General features: G+C 46.2%; 1 protein-coding gene across 5 annotated transcripts in view; it reads left to right on the plus strand.

The window, feature by feature from the left end:
• Window positions 1–6,919: 6,919 nt before the first annotated feature.
• MYO5A (myosin VA) overlaps window positions 6,920–19,187 on the plus strand; it is a 209,533-nt gene continuing 197,265 nt past the window's right edge. For 2 of the 5 annotated variants that reach the window (XM_059700921.1, XM_059700937.1), the window contains exon 1: window positions 6,921–7,239. In XM_059700921.1, the coding sequence (XP_059556904.1) occupies window positions 7,213–7,239 (27 nt within the window). In that variant the 5' untranslated portion in view covers window positions 6,921–7,212. Of the gene's footprint in view, window positions 7,240–19,187 lie in introns of all 5 variants that reach the window. The other 3 variants (XM_059700931.1, XM_059700958.1, XM_059700947.1) reach the window with 2 other exon arrangements.

The following is a 19,187-nucleotide window of genomic DNA, read 5'->3' on the forward strand; positions in this document are numbered from 1 at the left end:
CCCCTGACTGGAACCGAACCTGGGACCCTTCAGTCTGCAGGCTGACACTCCATCCACTGAGCCAAACTGGCCAGGGCTAGAGAAACAGCCTTGATGTAAATCTAGGAACAACCCCCAAAACATGCTCCACCAATGGCTTGATAGGGAAACTGCTGCTGCCACCACCACCAAACTGAGAGCCAGGAGCCCAACTGGGCCACCTCTGCTGCCACCTTCACTGGCAATGGAAGTTCTATTTGCAGAGCCTATCTCTTATATCCTAAGTATCCTAAGTCTTATGCAGATGAATCTAGACTAGGTCATATAGTCATGTAGCATTCAAGCTGCAAAAGAGGTGGGACTGGCATCTTGATTTTTCTATCAGGAGGCAGGACTAATGTAGAAATTTTCTTTAATTGATCTTTTAAAATGTATTTTAGAGAAAGAGAGAGACATCAATATGAGAGAGAAACCTTGATTGGTTGCCTCCCACACACACCCCGGTTGGGGATTGAACCCACAACCTAGGTGCCCTGTACAGGAATAGAGCCTGCTACCTATTTTGGTGTATGGGATGACGACACTCCAACCAACTGGCCAGGGCGGAACTCCCTTAAAATACAGAAAAGAGGACAGACAAATATGGTAGATGCCACTATATCTTCCTGTATGGTCCAATACAACACCGCAGTGTTGTCCACTCTCATATGGGAGAACTTCAGGGAGTTCTGTATTATTTTGATTTGACATGCCTAGAGGCATTAAAAGAGGCTCTTAACCTACATAGCCAGATGGTAACCAATTAAGTTAGAACGTTTTTACAGTCCTAATCTTTGGCCTATATATCCCTCCTGATTGACCCCTAAGTTTATCCCTCCCCCACCCCCCCATCAAAAATGTTCTTTCAGAAGTCACTCAGTTCTTGGTTGGGCTGCCCTTGAATCTTGCAACATGACAGAAGCAGGCAAGCCAGGACAGGGAGTGAACATGTGGGAGCTAGGACTGAAAATTTGATCAATATTACCTTTTTTTAAAAATATATTTTATTGATTTTTTACAGAGAGGAAGGGAGAGGGATAGAGAGGTAGAAACATCGATGAGAGAGAAACATTGATCAGCTGCCTCCTGCACACCCCACACTGCGGATGTGCCCGCAACCAAGGTACATGCCCTTGACCGGAATCGAACCTGGGACCTTTCAGTCCTCAGGCTGACACTCTATCCCCTGAGCCAAACTGGTTAGGGCTGATCAACATTATCTTAAAATTATATAGCACAGACCAGTTTCCAATACTTTCTCATCTCATTTTAACCTGCCAACAATACACACATAAGTTGTCCTTTCTTTGCTGATTAAAAAAATGATAAGCTTAGGCTTCTCACTGTTGGAAAATTTAGGGATAAGCCAGGGGAGGAGGCTAGAATGATTTCTGTGGTGATGGGTCAGAGTTGAAGACATTAGTATGAACTCATGCTTACCTTAATATAGTTTCCTACATATAGAAATATTTATAGATATGTGTGTATACACAGATAAGTATACACATATTTCCTTACTCTGTGGCTAGAAAAAAATGAGGCCCAAGATCTTAGTTTCTAATACTCTCCAATGAAAGGGACCAGGGCTCCTTGGAGAAATGGCTGATTCTAGGACTGGAGAAGAAATGAAGAAATATCAAGATGAGTCTGCAGCATCTTATTGAGCTAAAAGGTAAGGAAGTGATCTGAAAAAAAAAAAAAAAAAGCAAAATAAAACACAACACAATCCCTTACACAATGATGGGGGGGTTGGGAGGGTATGTCAAAAGGACACAGGAACCAACTGAAAGAGCTCCCAATGACTAAAGCCTGAATAATTTCAGCAACAAAATAAAGTATCAGATCATAACAAAGTATTAAGTAAATACTTGTAAGTCTATACTTGCATAAATAAATAATTGAATGAATAAATGGTGGAAATAAGACAAGTTGCCCATGTAGAAAAATTCCAAGGAGGTGGAGCATAACTTCCCACTCATATGTGAGCTGTATATAGTGACTTCATTCAAAAAGAGTATGGAGCCCTGGCAGGTGCAGTTGGTTGAGCGTCGTCCTGTATACCAAGAGGTCACTTGTTCTATTCTGGGTCAGGGCACATGCCAGGGGTTGTGGGCTCAATCCCCAATAGGGGGTGTGTTTCTCTTTCTCTCCCCCCCCCCTAAAAAAATCAATTAAATTTTACAAAAAAGAGTATGGAAAAGGGCATGTATTAGTTTGCTAGGGCTGCCATAACAAAGTATCACAGACTGGGTGGCTTAAACAACATACATTTATTTCTCACTTTTCTGGAGGTTAGAAGTCCAAGACAAGGTCTTGACAAGCGTGGTTCCCTCTTAAGCTCCCTGGCTGAGTCAAAATTAAACTGACAAAAACAGATTAATAGGAGAAAGGCATGCAAACTCATATTAAATTTTACATGACATGGGAATGAAATGAAGACCCAAAGAAATGGCAAAACCTACTTGCTTTTATATTAGGTTGAACAAAGAGAAATAATTGAGGAAAAGTGACTAAACTATGTAAGGTTAAGGAAGAGAATTATTTTAACCCTTTGAGTGCCAACCAATATCCTAGGAACCATGCTAAAATTGCCAAGGCATTTTTGCTGATTTTACAGCAGTTTAGGAAAAAAATTATGAATCGCAAGTAAATGAAGTTACATATTCAAAAACTTAAGGAAACCTTTACTACACTGACATATTTAGCAATATCATCATCAGTAATAAAAGCAGACTTAGAACTGGACGCCATTTTGAAGCTTTGATAGCGCTCCCGGTACTTTTGGCGAAAGACAGTAGGAGCGCGATCATGCTCCCCAGCACTCTAGGGGTTAAAGTCTGTATAGAATTCTCTTGGCCTCAACTTCTAGTCCTTGGTGTTAAGAATGTTACTTTCCTTGTCGTATAGGGAGGATATCTTTCATACAGAATTTCACCTGCTTTTAAGAAAAAGTAGGAAGGTTAGAGTGTTTTTCTTGTATTTGCTGTTTTTCAAATACCCCTTGAAATAGTCCCTATGCCAAAGCAGCATTACCATGGGGTGACATGCCCTGAACACCTTCATCAGCATCTCAGCACTTCTCAACAGTTGGGGGAGGTAGGTATTGTCCCAAGGGCAAGAAAACAGAATGATTATCACCTTACATAGGGCACAAAGGAATGCAAGGGGGTAGAATTCAAGTCTCTTAAATCTCAATCCAGTGCTCTTCCTATCTAATAATAGACAAAGATGGTAATTGACCATACCTTCGCTATGCCTCCCATTGGCTAATCAGCGTGATATGCAAATTAACCGCCAACAAAGATGGAGGCTAATTTGCATACTGCAGGCAGGGTGGGACAGTGTGAGCCACCATCTGCCCCGTGTGCAGCCCTGCCCCCAGCCGGGACCCCCATGTGCCATCTAAGCCTCGCCACCAGCCCAGACCCCATGGCCACCCGAGAGCAGGAAAGTGCCGCCCATAGGCAGCACACAGCAGGGCCTGCCTCCAGGTCGCTGTGGCGATCCGTGAGCAGGAAAGTGTGGCCTGCAGGCAGCACCCCACCCTGGCCACAGCTCAAGGGAGAGTACAACATGCAGTGGAGGCCAGGAGCCTGAGAGATCAACACAGAGGGGCTCCTGCTCCAAGCCTCCACGGTGTGGCTGGGGGCAGGCCTCCCAGCAGACACACACACACACACACACACACACACACACACACACACGGAGCAACTGCTGTGAGCCTCCTACGCAGCTGGGGGCAGGCCCCTAGCAGGGAGACACACACACACACACACACACACACACACACACACAGCGCCTGCTCTGAGCCTCCAATGTGGCTGGGGGCAGGCCCCCAGTGGGGACACACACACACACACACACACACACGGCAACTGCTCTGAGCCTATGTGGTGTGGCTGGGGGCAGGCCCCAGCAGACACAGACACACACACACACACACACACACACACACACACACACGGGATGCCTGCTCCGAGCCTCTGCTGCCAGACTGGCCGCCAGTAGGACATCCACTGAGGGCTCCCGGACTGTGAGAGGGGCAGGTTGGGATGAGGGAACCCCACCCCCCAGTGCACGAATTTCGTGCACTGGGCCTCTAGTTTTAAAATATTTATATATTTTTATTTATTGCAGAGAGGAAAGGAGAGGGAGAGAAAGAAACTTCAATGATGAGGAAGAATCACTGATTGGCTGCCTCCTGTACATAGAGCCCCTAACCCAGGATTGGGAATTGAACCCTGACCTCCTGGTTTATAGGTAGATGCTCAACCACTGAGCCACACTAGCTGGGCCAGTGCCCTTTCTGTTGTACTGGTCATAACTGCACATGTGATCTTGTTTTATGTTTGGGCAATAAAGGTAGGACCCCGAAACATAAAGGTTTGGTTTTAGAATGATAAGGAACACAGAGAATTCTATAGGACTTTGTACTCTGTAGCCTTTACCTCTGGCACCTCTGAAGAGACTATGGGCAGTGAGCAATGGAAGGAGAGGCCTGAGTTCCAGGGAGTGAGAAGTGGCCTCTCTGTCAATGATCTTCCTTCAACTACAAATGCAGGACACACACAACCAAGGGTGCAGCCTTAAGAGATGGTCTTGATAGACACCATCCCAGATTCTCATGACAGGTCCTTGGCACCACTTAGAGTTCAAAGAAATAGGGTGAGCACACTAACAACAAGCTGGGATTAAAAAATATGTATATACTAGAGGCCCAGTACACGACCCCCGTCCAGCAATCGGGGCCCATCAAGGCCAAGGGAGGTTGGCAGGAGGTTGGCTGGCCACAACCAGTTGACCGGTCATTCAGTTGCTTAGGCTTTTATATATCTACTAGAGGTCCGGTGCACAAAAATTTGTGCATCGGGGGAGGGGTCCCTCAGCCCTCTTGCAGTCTGGGACCCCTCGGAGGATGTCCACTTGCTGGCTTAGGCCTGCTCCCTGGGGGATTGGGCCCAAGCTGGCAGTCAGACATCCCTCTGGCAGCCTGGCAGCCCTCGGGGGATGTCCACTTGCCAGCGGGGAGCAGGCCTAAGCTGCAGTCAGACATCCTTAGCGCTGCTGAGGAGGCAGGAGAGGCTCCCATCACCACCGCTGTACTGGCAGCCGTCAGCCTGGCTTCTGGCTGAGCAGAGCTCCCCCTGTGGGAGTGCACTGAACACCAGGGGGCAGCTCCTGAATTGAGTGTCTGCCCCCTGGTGGTCAGTGTGTGTCATAGTGACCAGTCATTCCCAGTCTTTCTGCTGTTAGGGTCAGTTTGCATATTGCCCTTTTACTATATAGGATAGAGGCCTGGTGCATGGGTGGGGGCCAGCTGGTTTGCTCTGAAGGGTGTCCCGTATCAGGGTGGGGGTCCCGCTTGGGTGCCTGGCCAGCCTGGGTGAGGGGCTGATGGGTGTTTGCAGGCTGGACACACCCCCTTCAGGGTGGGGGTCCCCACTGGGGTGCCTGGCCAGTCTGGGTGAGGGGCTGAGGGCCGTTTTCAGGCTGGTCAAGGCCCCCCCTTCCCCCCCTCCGGCGACGGAAGCTCCCAGCCTCTCCTTTTTTAATTTTTTTAAATTTTTTATTCTGGGATTTATTTACTTTCTATAATTGAAACTTTGTAGCCTTGAGAGGAGCTCAGAGCCAGCCAGGGAGGGCAGGAGGGAAGCTTGGCTTCCTTCATTGCCAGGCGCAACCCACTCCTGCTCGCTCCAGCTCCGTGGCCATGGCTAGCTGAAAGCAGATATCTGGGGTTTATTTACCTTCTATAATTGAAACTTTGTTGCTTTGAGTGGAGCTCAGAGCCGGGGCAGCTGGGAAGCTTGGCTTCCTCCATCATTGGGGCAACTAAGCCTCCTGCTTGCTCCAGCTCCATGGCTGCTGGCTGCCATGTTGGTTAGGTCAATTTGCATATAGTCACTCTGATTGGCTGGTGGGCATGGCTTAAGGCGTAGTGAAGGTACGGTCAATTTGCATGTTTGTCTTTTATTAGTGTAGATTGTCTTTTATTAAGTGTAGATAGACATGGAGAATAATCAACCCAGTAGTGAAAGTGTGGGTGTGAAGGAGGCAGATAGAGGGTTAAGACACCATGGGGGTGGGGATGCAAAGACCATATTCTTATGCCTGAGGTGCAGGGATAACAGTGAGTAGACTGAACGCTGCTTCTGAGATTGAATATTTTATACAGAGCGACATTGTAGGTGTAGACCCTCCACAAAAGCCCTCAGGGGGCAGCCGGATGGCTTCGGCAGGATTATATATGGTGCAGACACACCCACACCGGGAACAGGGCGAGGAAGAGTCTGGAGACAGGGCACCTCTACAAACACATAGGCCCAGGAACAGGTAGGCTCCTGGGCTGCCCCCCCCCCCCCCCCCCCCACACACACACACATCTTGCTTCAAGGCTCACTTAAGTGTCTGTGGCTTAAAGCAGGCCGCTCAGCTTTGGCATCATTACCTGACCCAGCTGCAGATACCAAGGTGTTCGGGGGACCTCGGTGACCCTTTATCTCAGATTCTCCTCCCTCCCTCTGCTGCCAACAGGGCTCTTGTGGAATTCTAGGTCATCCTATGGCCTTCCACGGACCCCGCCCCCCCCCCCCCCCCCCCTTTTAGCTAGAAATGCTTGTAGGACAGGAGAAGCAGACTTTTACCTGGACACCCTCAGTGACCCAGCTACCGCTGCCCCTTGCAGGGCTGGCTTACTCCGCACGGTTCCGGGATCGCTTGGGGCAGGGGCGTCCGGGGTGCACCGCGAGTGACCTGCGGGCGGGAGACCTGGGGCTGCGCGGCGTGGCCAGACAGCGATGCTCGGAGCCCGCAGCCGACGGGAGGCGACGTGAGCCCGCGAGAGCCCGGGGCGACCGCGGCAGCCGCGCTCGAGCGCAGCCTCCTCCCGTTCCCACAATGCACAGGGCGGCCGCGGCGGCAGCATCTCCGGCCGCCGAGCGGGCTGCGGCGGCGACTCCGAGGACCCCGGGCACGCGGGGCGCTCGCGGCTGCTCGCGGGGCGCCGGGGAGTGATGGCGAGGCTCCCGCGGGCCGCCCGCGCCTGAGACGCCCCGCCCGCCCGGCCCCGCCCGGCCCTGCCCGGCCCTGCCCTGCTCCCCGCGCGGCAGCCCGGGCGCTTCCTAGTCGGCGCGGGCGGCCGGCAGGCGAGGTGCGGCCTCCGCACTGGCGGGGGGCGTCGGTGCAGCGGGCGCCATGGCCGCGTCCCAGCTCTACACAAAGGTAGGGGGCCCGCGGGGTCGGGAGGGGGCCCGCCGCCGGCTGTCAGCTGGGCTGGGGGTGTCGGGGGCACCACTCCCTTTCCGAGCATTTCCAACCCCTTCCCCCCCGCCCTACCGCCTGCGCCCGCGGAGGCGCCTTCCTCTTTCGGGCGGTGAGGATGGTGAAGGCGGCGGGGGAGGCCGGCCTCGCGGGTATCGCTGGCCCGGGCCACGCTTGTGGGGCTGGAGCGGAGCGTGTTTCTGGACCGGAGGCCGGTGTGGATCAGTAGGGCGGGCCCGGGGCAGGATCGCCCAGCCCTCCGTTCGCTCCTGGAAAAAATCCTGGCGGGTGGGAGATGCTTGTCAGATGGGCCCTCCCTTGGGGACACGCGCTTAAAATAACGTCTGGGGTTGGTGCGCGGTGCCACTTGCACTGCCAGCCAGGCTTTCCGTGGGATTATTTGGAACCCTGCAGACTGTCGCCAGCCAATATCCACCCCTAGTCGCCGGGTTTCTGATCGCTGCCCTCGGGTGGTGAGCCCCGGGGTGGTGAGCCCCCGGGTGGTGAGCCCCTGGGTGGTGAGCCCCCGGGTGGTGAGGCCCCGGGTGGTGAGCCCCCGGGTGGTGAGCCCCCGGGTGGTGAGGCCCCGGGGTGGTGAGCCCCGGGGTGGTGAGCCCCGGGTGGTGAGCCCCCGGGTGGTGAGGCGCCGGGGTGGTGAGCCCCCGGGTGGTGAGCCCCCGGGTGGTGAGCCCCTGGGTGGTGAGCCCCCGGGTGGTGAGCCCCTGGGTGGTGAGCCCCCGGGTGGTGAGCCCCGGGGTGGTGAGCCCCTGGGTGGTGAGCCCCGGGGTGGTGAGCCCCGGGTGGTGAGCCCCCGGGTGGTGAGGCGCCGGGGTGGTGAGCCCCCGGGTGGTGAGCCCCCGGGTGGTGAGCCCCTGGGTGGTGAGCCCCCGGGTGGTGAGGCGCCGGGGTGGTGAGCCCCTGGGTGGTGAGCCCCCGGGTGGTGAGGCCCTGGGGTGGTGAGCCCCCGGGTGGTGAGGCCCTGGGGTGGTGAGCCCCCCGGGTGGTGAGCCCCCGGGTGGTGAGGCCCCCGGGTGGTGAGCCCCTGGGTGGTGAGGCCCTGGGGTGGTGAGCCCCCGGGTGGTGAGCCCCGGGGTGGTGAGGCCCCCGGGTGGTGAGCCCCCGGGTGGTGAGCCCCTGGGTGGTGCAGTCGGATCAGCACCAGCTCATTCACGGATTGGGATGGTCCTTACTCATTTGTCCCCGGGAGTTTGCAACCTGCATGCAATCCCCTTAGAGCCTTGTTAGGCTCCATGTCTTCACCCTCCGCTGGGGCGAGTCCTTTCTTCTGGGTTTAATTTAAGGGAAGTGGCATCCTTTTCTTTGTAATACGGACACCAGTTTTCTCTGGGTCTGGAAATCTCTAAATGGCATGTTTTGGAAAACTGTGCCTTTGAAAACTCTTCTGAACATTTGTCTTGGGCAGTGAGTATGTGGAGTCATGGCATTTTATACTGTAACTCATGGGTAGGTAGGTGTTTTGCCAGCTATTAATTACCTCTAATTACAATGAACAGAATTGCCCTAACTTTGCAAAGTTTGCATTTGCAGCAGAATCTCCATTTAAGATCCTGGAATCATTGTGTCCAAATGTGGCCCAAGTAAGCCCAGGGCCCATGTTGCAGCATGTTTCAGAGAAAAGAGGTCTGGACCCAACCTCAAGAGAACTGGATCCCAGCCCTGGGCCTTATCACTTACTCTGTGACCTTGGGCAAGTCCTTAACCTCTTCAGTAGGTGAAGTTAATTATACCTGTCCTGCATCTCTTACAAGGCTGTCCTGAGGATTAAGCTTAATAATAAACAGGAAAGCTTTTTGTAACCCGTGAATTTCTCTATAAGTACGAGATGTTCGATTAATTTCTTCAACCATGAAATGAGGAGTTTTCATGAAACATTCTCTGGACCTCTTTCCTTCCAGCCTGGTTTAGAGGCTGCTCAGTTGGAACTTCTCTCTAAACGTGGTAATTTCTTTAGGCATTGTAGATCTCTAATGTATAAATGAATACAATTGGAAACTGACTCAAAGTTTCTTTATTAACAAACATTTATACAGTGCCTACTGTGCCTGGTACTGTTCTAAGTGCTTTACAGATTAACTCATTTAATTCTTATAATAAATGTATGAGGCTGCTACTAAGAAATATCAAATATCAGAGTCATTTTCACATGAAGAGATAAAGATCTGTAAACATTCCTTCACTGTGGTGAGGAGTCCATCCTTGAACGACCTGACTAATTGTAGGTGGGTTAACTAGAGACTAACTGCATAATAAATTTCTCTTGGATTTTGGATTTGCTTTTTTTCCACCCAGATAGTCAGGGGGTGGGGAGGGAGGTGCTGTGATTTTTCAATTGTAGCTTCATTCATCACAATCTATTTTAAAATTACCTTCTAGTCATTATAAAGACAGACTGATTTAGACACCAAGACTGAAGTTGAGCCCTGGCTGGTGCGGCTCAGTTGGTTGAACGTTGTTCCGTGAACCAAAAGGTTGCTCGGGTTGGGATTTTCTTTCTCTCTCTCTCTCTCATTCTCTCTCTCTCTCTCTCTCTCTCTCTCTCTCTCTCATCCCCTCTTTCTCTAAAATCAATAAAATATATATTCTATAAAAAGACAAGTTGAGCTTAAGCCACCTTCTTCTAATATACTTATGCCCAAGAATAACCTGGTCACTTGGCTATTGTTGATTAATTCTTTGTGTGAATGGACTTTAGCTTAATGGTGGGCAAAAATATTTATTGAGCACCTCCTAGGTGCCAGGTATCTTGTTTAATGTTGAGAGGTTCTAACAATGAAGAAGACACAGCCCTTTCTGTCAAAGGGCTCACAGTCTGCTTTTTATATTCCTGACCAAATTTGAACCTCCAAGGGCATAAATAACCTGCTGTAACTCAACAGCAAGCAGACAGCTGGTATGGTATTAGTAGAAGTTAGGGAATAGGTTAGGATATGGGGAATGTTAGAATGATTCTAGAGATGAAAGCTTGAGTATTGGTTATTAGAGGAAGAGGACAGTCATTAGAAGTAGTATCAATGGATAAACACAAGGATTTTTCCCTTGCAGAGGATTATAGGAAAGGAAGTTCTGGGGAAGATAACTAGGAAAGATATATTAGTGACATGCCATCATTGTGGTATTCAACATAGTAGTTAAATCTGAAAAGTGCCCCTTTAAAAACATCATTCGTCCTAGCTGGTTTGGCTCAGTGGATAGAGCGTCGGCCTGCAGACTGAAGGGTCCCAGGTTCGATTCCGGTCAAGGGCATGTACCTTGGTTGTGGGCACATCCCTAGTAGGAGGTGTGCAGGAGGCAGCTGATCAATGTTTCTCTCTCATCGATGTTTCTACCTCTCTATCCCTCTCACTTCCTCTCTGTAAAAAATAAATAAAATATATTTTTAAAAATGTCATTCACCTAGTCCTGGCTGGGTAGCTCCATTGGTTAGAGCATTGTCCTAATAACACTAAGGTTGCAGGTTCCATCCCTGATCAGGTCACATGCAAGAATTCAACCAATGAATGCATACATAATTGAAACAACAAATCCATGTTTCTCTCCCTTCCTCTCTCCCTTTCTTCCTCTCTCTGTCTAAAATCAGTCAATAAGTAAAGTGGGTAAACAATAGTTATATTGTTTTTCACATGTATTAATATATCTTCATTTAAAAAATGCCATTTAGAGCGTAAAGGCAGATTTTGTTGTGTGATTCAGATCAGCTCTTATTACGGTGAAAGGCATGAGACCATTCAATTTATTCTTTTTAGCTAATGATAATGGTTTTGTCACAGCAATTTAGTAGGGCTTCTATTTTGTAAATTTTCCCAGCAGTATAAACATTTTAAGGGTAACAGTTAGGCTTCTAGGATATAACATTTCTGAAAACTAACATTTTGTTTAAAACATGTTTGTTGGCCCTAACCAGTTTGGCACAGTGGCTAGAGCGTTGGCGTGTGGACTGAAGGGTCCCAGGTTCGATTCCAGTCAAGGGCACGTATCTCGGTTGCAGGTTTAATCCCTGGTCCAGGTTGGGGCACCTGCGGGAGGCAACTGATGGATGATGTGTCTCTCACTTCAATGTTTCTCTCTGTCTCTCCCCGTCCCTTCCACTCTCTCTAAAAATCAGTGGAAAAATATCCTCGGGTGAGGATTAACAGCAACAAAAAAACATGTTTATTGGTTTTAAAATAACAGATTTATTGAGATATAATTCACATACTATATATACCATTCGCCAATTCAATTGTTTTTAGAATGTTCATAGAGTTGTATGTTGATTTGTTTTTAGATCTACCTGGCTTGTTCCAGAAAGAATTGAAGGTGGCTATGATATATTTTGAAAATATTTGCTAGTCTTGACTTGCCAGTGGATATCTGAATCATAACATTAGCCATAGATGCTTTCAGCAACTTCAAAGGATTCAGTGTATGTGAAGCAAGGTTTATTAATGAGACCTAGACGGATCACTCGCAGCAATAAAATGTCATGCTAGTCCTCTTTGCTTGAGGTTCCGAGACACCATGGATAGCACCATAGATATTGTGGAATGGCCAAGATTACCTGAAGCCGTTTCATTAGGAGTCGCCCTGCTGAGTTTTGTAACAGTGCAGAAAGGACTTAAAGCCCCCGCTCTGGAGCCACGTAAACTTTCCTAGATGAAACAGCTGTTTAAGCCAGTCGATTGTATATTTGTAGCCTTCCTTTCCCACCATATTCCCTCATACCTACTGAATCTATGGTCAATATTTTTTCTGGGATAGTTTCAATTTTATATTCGATGCCATTGTTCCTTTACTATTAATCCTGGAAATTTTAATATTTTGATGTCAAAATTACATTTCTCAGCCAGCTTCCAAAATCTTAAAGCAAAACAGCCATCTCATCTCTGATAATTTCCTCGAGTCTTTTGTCACGCCCCTTCCATCCACATTTCCTCCTGATGTCCCTAGGCCTGTTGACTGCACCGCAGTTCTAGTCCTTCAGGTTAGAAACCTCTACAGCCTTTTCCTTTTCTCTTTACATTATACAGCTTCTTTACCAAGTCTAATTGTACTTGACATCCAGCTGACAGTTCTGTTTTTGTTGTTGTTTTGTTTTAAATATGTTTTTATTGATTTTAGATAGGAAGGGAGAGGGAGAGGGAGAGAGAGATAGAAACATCAATGATGAGAGAATCATCGATTGGCTGCCTCCAGCACACTCCCTACTGGGGATTGAGCCCCCAACCTGTGCATGTGCCCTGGCCGGGAATCTAACCGTGATCTCCTGGTTCATGGGGTGACACTCCACCACTGAACCACATCATCTGGGCCAGTTCTCTTTTTAATGACCTGTATACATTTCCACCTTATTCTAGTTATTTGTGTGTATGTCTGCCACTCCCACGCTAACGCAAGCCCCCTGAGATGCTGGTGAGAGTTTTGTTCACCTCCTGTAGAGCCTGGCTCAATGTCTAACACATAGGAGGTGCTGGTTAAGTATTTATTGGATGAATGAAAGAATACATAGAAGAGGGATAGACTGCAAATAAGGGTTTAGGATGAGTAGTCCACTTGTAGGAATGAAGCAGGGTATAAAGAAGTAGTTAAACCAGTCAGCACGTTTTCAGGCATGTTTTACAGGAGTAATGAGAGCTGGGACTCAGGGAGACCAAGGAAACTTGCAGGAAACAGACTGTGAGCGAAGTTCTGGTAGACTGAGGCACAGAAGGTTGGGAAAGCAGGGGACGCATCTGAGAGACAGCTCTCTGTGGTGGGTTAGACATCGGATGGGAAGGAGAGGAAATAATGTAAATTAATGCCAGAAACTGGAAGCTCATTTCCATTGCATCATGAATTTTTGCCGACTAGAGACCTTTTAAGTTACTCAAATACTTCTTTAGACTGCTGGAGCAAAGCAGAACACTCATGATTTTCTCTTGAAACGTTACTGTCTCTTGAAGTGTGTGAAAGTTCAATGTGTTGTCCAGTGGCTAAAAGGTTACAAAGAGGTTCTAATTTATTGAGAGTTGCTACTGTCACATAAACAGTTTAAATCTCTGTGATGCTTTTATCTTTTCAAAGTAGGGGAATGGTGGAGGGAGATCTATGAATGGGGTTCCAGGGATTTAACTACAATCTCCAAAGGGTTGGGGAGTGGCGCTAACTTTTATAGGAGAGTGTGGGAGTAGAGAAATGAACCCCCTTACTTTACATCTTCTCTTAGAAGGCAATTTAGCTTCTCTGTTTTTCATTTTTTGATTGATTTTACCTCCATTGGGAGAATGTAGGGGCATGTGGCCCATGGAAGATGGACTTGGATTTATTTGTCTCCATTTTTGGCTGTTCCTAATGAAATATAGGGTATTATTGGAAGTGTAAACTCTCAGCTGATCAATGGAATAAAGTCTGGCCCTCAGTAAAATATTGTGGACAACTCCGCTCCTCCCACTCCATCCTGATGGGCATGTCCTCTGTCCCATAGTGGTCTTCCTATACTTGTTCCATTTGTTTGCCTGGGGCGTTTGTCCCCCATTTTCCTCCAGTGCCTGCCTCTCTCTGTAATCAACTTCACTGAGATATAATTTACATGTAATAAAATTCACTGATTTAAAGTGTACACTTCAATGAATTTTGACAAAGATATTTTGTCAAGTAACCACCACCACAAACAAAATATAGGACATTTTTATCATCCTCAGAAATTCCCTTGTGATTAGTTTCTTCTTCTTCTTCTTCTTTTTTTTTTTTTGTAAAATATATTTTTTATTGATTTCAGAGAGGAAAGGAGAGAGAGAGAGAGATAGAAACATTAATGATGAGAGAGAATCATTGATCAGCTGCCTTCTGCACGCCCCCCACTGGGGATCGAGCCCGCAACCCGGGCATGTGCCCTTGACTGGAATCAAACCTGGCACCCTTTGGTCCGCAGGCCGACGCTCAATCCACTGAGCCAAACCAGCTAAGGCTTAGTTTCTTCTTTTCTCCAGCTTATTTAGAGAGTTTACTGGAGTTGCATGTGCCCACCAGGGCAGAGAAGAGTTGTTTGTTTTCAAAAATAGATATTATGGTTCCACCTTAGCTCAACCCATAGAGACACTGAATACAGAGGCCTGACCTTGGGACTCACTCCTGTGGAGTGTCATTCAAGTGGGAGGTGGGAGTAGATGGAAAGTGGTTTGGGTGGTTGATTACTCTTTCCTTCACACACTTAACCCTTTACCTTTCAAATGGTGTCTGCACTGGATGCCTGTGTCCTTAGGTCCTTAGTGTACTAAGTGTCCTCTTGTCAATTTTGCCCTTTAATAGTGCTCCTCCCCCATCTGCCTTGGCTGTGCTGTCAGTCTGGGTTTGTGCTGATACAGATTTCTGAACTGCGCAGAAACGTATCCCTGGCTTCTCTTCTGCCTTCCAAATTCTGAATTTCTCTGCTAATCCCTCTTCAGCTGGAAGTCTCCTTACCCAGAAGCATTAGCATTAAACATCTTGTAAAACAGAGGCTTGTTGCCAATTGTAGAATTTAGGGATGATGTAATTATGTTTCAAAATAATGACTCTAGGACTTGATTGAAATCAAGGGAGAAATGTGTTTATCCACCTTTGAGTGTTCACAGGGACCATCTATCTACCTCCTTTCGCCTGAGGTGCTGCTGTGGCCTAAAAACATGAGCAAAATGCTAGCCGGGAGGCGGACCAGATACAAAAAAGACAAGTTTTTTTTGTTTTTTGTTTTTTTATTTGTCCTTGGTCACTCATACAAAAACATGCATTGTCCTGGCTATGAATCCTGTGTGTGTGATTGGGGTTTCTACTTTTGATAAATACATGCTGAAACTAGAGGATTTTCAGAATAGGAGAAATAAAATGAATCTGGCTAGTGAAGTGGCTAGACAAATTGAAAGGGTAGAACTTTGGTTTAGAAAGATGAATGTGAGCTTGCAAAATAGTGAAATATTTAACACCAAGAATGGTAGAAGTTTTTAACATCAAATCTCAGTTCAGTAGGGATAGTTGTTAAATCTTAAAATAAATAAATATATGTAATTTAAAATGAATTTCTACCTCAAACATTAAAGTTATATTTATGAAATTTATTCCTTCAAGTTATGGTATCAGTTAAGATGTAGTACATAAAGAGAAGATTCTGAATAATTCATAGATGATAGTTCTGACAAACTGATTTACCTAACCTCTCCTTGACATTGTTAAATAGTTTACCAGCCTGAACTATTTTAGTTGGAAATAATGGAAACCCAACTCAAAGCCAAAAAAGATTTTATGAAAGTGTAGGCATGGCTGAATTTAAGGCTCAGACGTGGTCTCTGAGGCTCTCTGTCACTGGCTCTCATGTTGGATTGTGCTGTCTGACCTTGGTTTCTTCCCCAGGACAGCTCCTTTTGGGGTGAAAATGATGGTCAGTGGTGACTGTAGATCATATGATCTTGTAGCTCTGGACCTGGAGGAAGAGAGCCGGGAAGATGACTTGCCTGGGGTCACATGCCCTCTCCTTTCACCGTGCCGTGTAGGCTGTGGGGAGGAATATCATGAGTGGTCACGTCATGCTCACCCCAGATGCCGGGCGGTGGACAGGGCATTGAGATTGATTGTCCCACTCAGACTTGGTGAGGTGGCTGAGAGCTATTCCCATCAGAAGGAATAGTGCTGGTCGATAAGACAACTATCCCTAGTTGATGTCCACTGTGAATAAATCACCAAAAATGACAAAGTGATTGAATTCTGTCTTTCCTTTTCTGCTCTTTGATCTAAGATTGGGAGAATTTTGCATATACAAGAGGCTATTGGATATCTTTCCTTAGAGAATCATTTTGATTAAAAAAGCATGGAGAATCATACAAGCAAGTGTTATTAAATCCATATCAGACATTGAAGATTTGAACATTATTTTGCAACAGTCTTAATTAGGGGACTGTGAACCCTATATTACCTTTCCTTCTAATCACTTTCTCTGCCTATTTCCTCAGCATTTTATTTCCCATATTTTCTTCACACCCTTGCTTGCATACATTATTCTCTTCCCCATTTTCACCTAGAGATAAATTGCAGAATTTCTTATTTTCCCTTTTGGACTGTCTGAATTGTCACTGAATTCATCTGTGGTATCTTTTTCTGCTCTCTTACTTTCTACCTTGTCTTCAACTTCTTTATTTTAAATATGTTTTTATTGATTTTAGAGAGAAAGGGAGAGGGAGAGAGAAATAGAAAACATTGATAAAAAACATCAACTGGCTGCCTCCTACATACCCCAACTGGGGCCCAAAGCTTGAGCATGTGCCCTTGACTGGAATTTAACCTGGAACCTTCAGTCCCCAGGCCAATGCTCTATCCTCTGATCAAAACCAGCTAGGGCATTACTATATTCATAATGGTAATTTTTATAATTCTTAAACATCATGTATTGTGAGAATTTTTATATCATTGAGAATGTTTTTTAATGGCTGCATGATATTCTATCATTTGGCTATACCATAATTTATTTACTGCTGGGCATTTTCACTACTATAAGAAATGTACTATGATGAGCATCTTTGTATATAAATCTTTGCTTGAATTAGTCAGTTTTAGTCAATTTTAGATTCTAAGTCTTCTTGGCTAGAGTTGGCATTTATATTTATGCAGGATAGGGTATTCAGATTTATTTCATTTTAAAAATAGCACTTTTTATGTACATTGCTTCAGGGCCTGGCTGACCAGATGTCTATTTCTGTGAGATACTTTCTGGCATCCAGTACCTTTATTCTGTTTTGAGAAATTCTCTTAAAGTAAAAATATATCAATTTATTTCAAATTTAACCTTTTGGGAATCAAAAATAATTGAGAAAAAAAACATGAAGCTACTGCTCGAGAGTCTAAACAATGTAATTTTAACTTAAAAAGTACCTGAGAATACTACGTTGTATACCACATGTCCTCCTAATTAGAACAAATTGCCATTCGTTTGGAATGGTCATGATGCTTTCAGTGGGCAGTCAAGGACCTGAGGCACCTTCAGCATCACTAATTGCTTTAAAACAACTAGAATGGATCAAAATACACTAAGTGCTAAAGATAGCACCTGGAATGGGATCTTCATAGCGCTCAGAGGTGTTTTGGGATTTGTGAGATCTGCAGTTTGTTGCTGTGCACAGCAGTCCTCCTGCAGGCCTGGTAGCCACAAATGTGATAGAAGGTTGATTGTGTGGATTCTTAGATATTAAAACACAGCAAACTGATTTGAAGCCGTGGCATCCTTGGGAGTTTCTTTGCTTTTCTTCTTTGATTTTTACCTTATTTAGCTGTCATTTGTTTTCTTCTAAAAACTGTAGCTTGCATAAATGCATGTCTACGTGGCAGTATCATTATCAAATAATAATGGCTTAAATTTACCAAGGCCTTCCTGTGGACCAGACACTAATCTGAGGGCTTTGTTACAACTGTTCCTTCCTTGGTTCCACTGTTTCCCAGTGCCTAAAAGAGAGGCAGTGCATCACAGCAGTCAGGGACAGGGCTCTGTCTACACTCAGTTTGAATTCTGGTTTGAATCCTGAATTTACTACTCACTTGCTGTGTGACCTTGACCAAACTACTTAACCTCTCTGTGCCTCAATTTCCTCATTTTTATAATTATAATACCAACAGCATGTATTTTAATGATGATTAAATTATTTAATTATATGAAAATGCTTAGAATAGTGACCAATATGTAGTATGCACTTATAAATGTTAGCTGTTATTATTATTATTATTATTATTGGAGCTATAGCTCCCATTCTCCTTCCTCTCTGGCTGCTTTGTCTCATAAGCTCACCTGCCTCCTATTGCCCCTTGCATATTGGTGTTCCTAGGCTCTGTCTTTGACCTCACACTCCTTCCCATTGTGACCCACTCCTGAAGAGTCAAATACCAGTTCTGTGCTGATGACTTCCAAATCTCTGTTTCTAACCTACTTGCTCTCCCTACAAACCTAGATCCCTACAAACAACTGTCTTACGAACATCATTACAAGTACCTCAAACCTAATATATTCAAAATTGAACTTACCATCTTCTCCATCCTCTACTCTACTTAACCTCTATGTCAGTTTCATCTGTTGATGGGATAATAATAGCACCTACTTCATAGGGTTGTTATGTTCATGCAAAGCACTTAGAATAAAGCCTGGTACCAATTAAGAAGTATTAGCCACTACAATTATTGTTATTTGTATTTCCTGTCTGGAGAAATGCATCAACTTTCATCCATTCACCCAAACTAAGATCTTATTTATTCCCCCAACCCAAATGATTCGTTACCATTTCCTGGTACAATTCTTACTCCACCTTGGTCCTTAATATTTCTTTCCTGGATCCCGAAACAGCTTCCTAAGCAATTTTTAGTCTTACCTCCTATAATCTATTTTTTGTTCTGCTACCAGACTGATGTTCTTTATGTAACATAAATATCTGACCATGCCATTCACTGTCTGGCTTGAAATTCCTCAGTGATTCCCCCATAGGATTTTGTCTTGAGAATAAATTTGTTTGTCCCAGCTGTGGTTGCTCAATGGATTGAGCGTCGCCCCACGGACCAAAGGGTCCCGGGTTCGATTCCCAGTCAGGGCACATGCCGGGTTGCGGGCTCTATCCCCAGTAGGGGGCGCGCAGGAGGCAGCCAATGATTCTTTCTCCTCATTGATGTTTCTATCTCTCCCTCTCCCTTCCTCTCTGAAATCAATAAAATATATATTTTTTAAATTAAATCTTTATTGTTCAGATTATTACAGTTGTTCCTCTTTCCCCCCATAGCTCCCCTCCACTCGGTTCCCACCCCACCCTCTGCCCCCCCCCCCCGCTCACTTTCCTCATCCATTGGTGCACGATTTTTGTTCAGTCTCTTCCCGCATCCCCCACACCCCTTTCCCCCCTAAGAATAGTCAGTCCACTGCCTTTCTATTCCCC

The sequence above is a fragment of the Myotis daubentonii genome, chromosome 1 (assembly GCF_963259705.1).
Source record: "Myotis daubentonii chromosome 1, mMyoDau2.1, whole genome shotgun sequence".
Taxonomy (NCBI): domain Eukaryota; kingdom Metazoa; phylum Chordata; class Mammalia; order Chiroptera; family Vespertilionidae; genus Myotis; species Myotis daubentonii.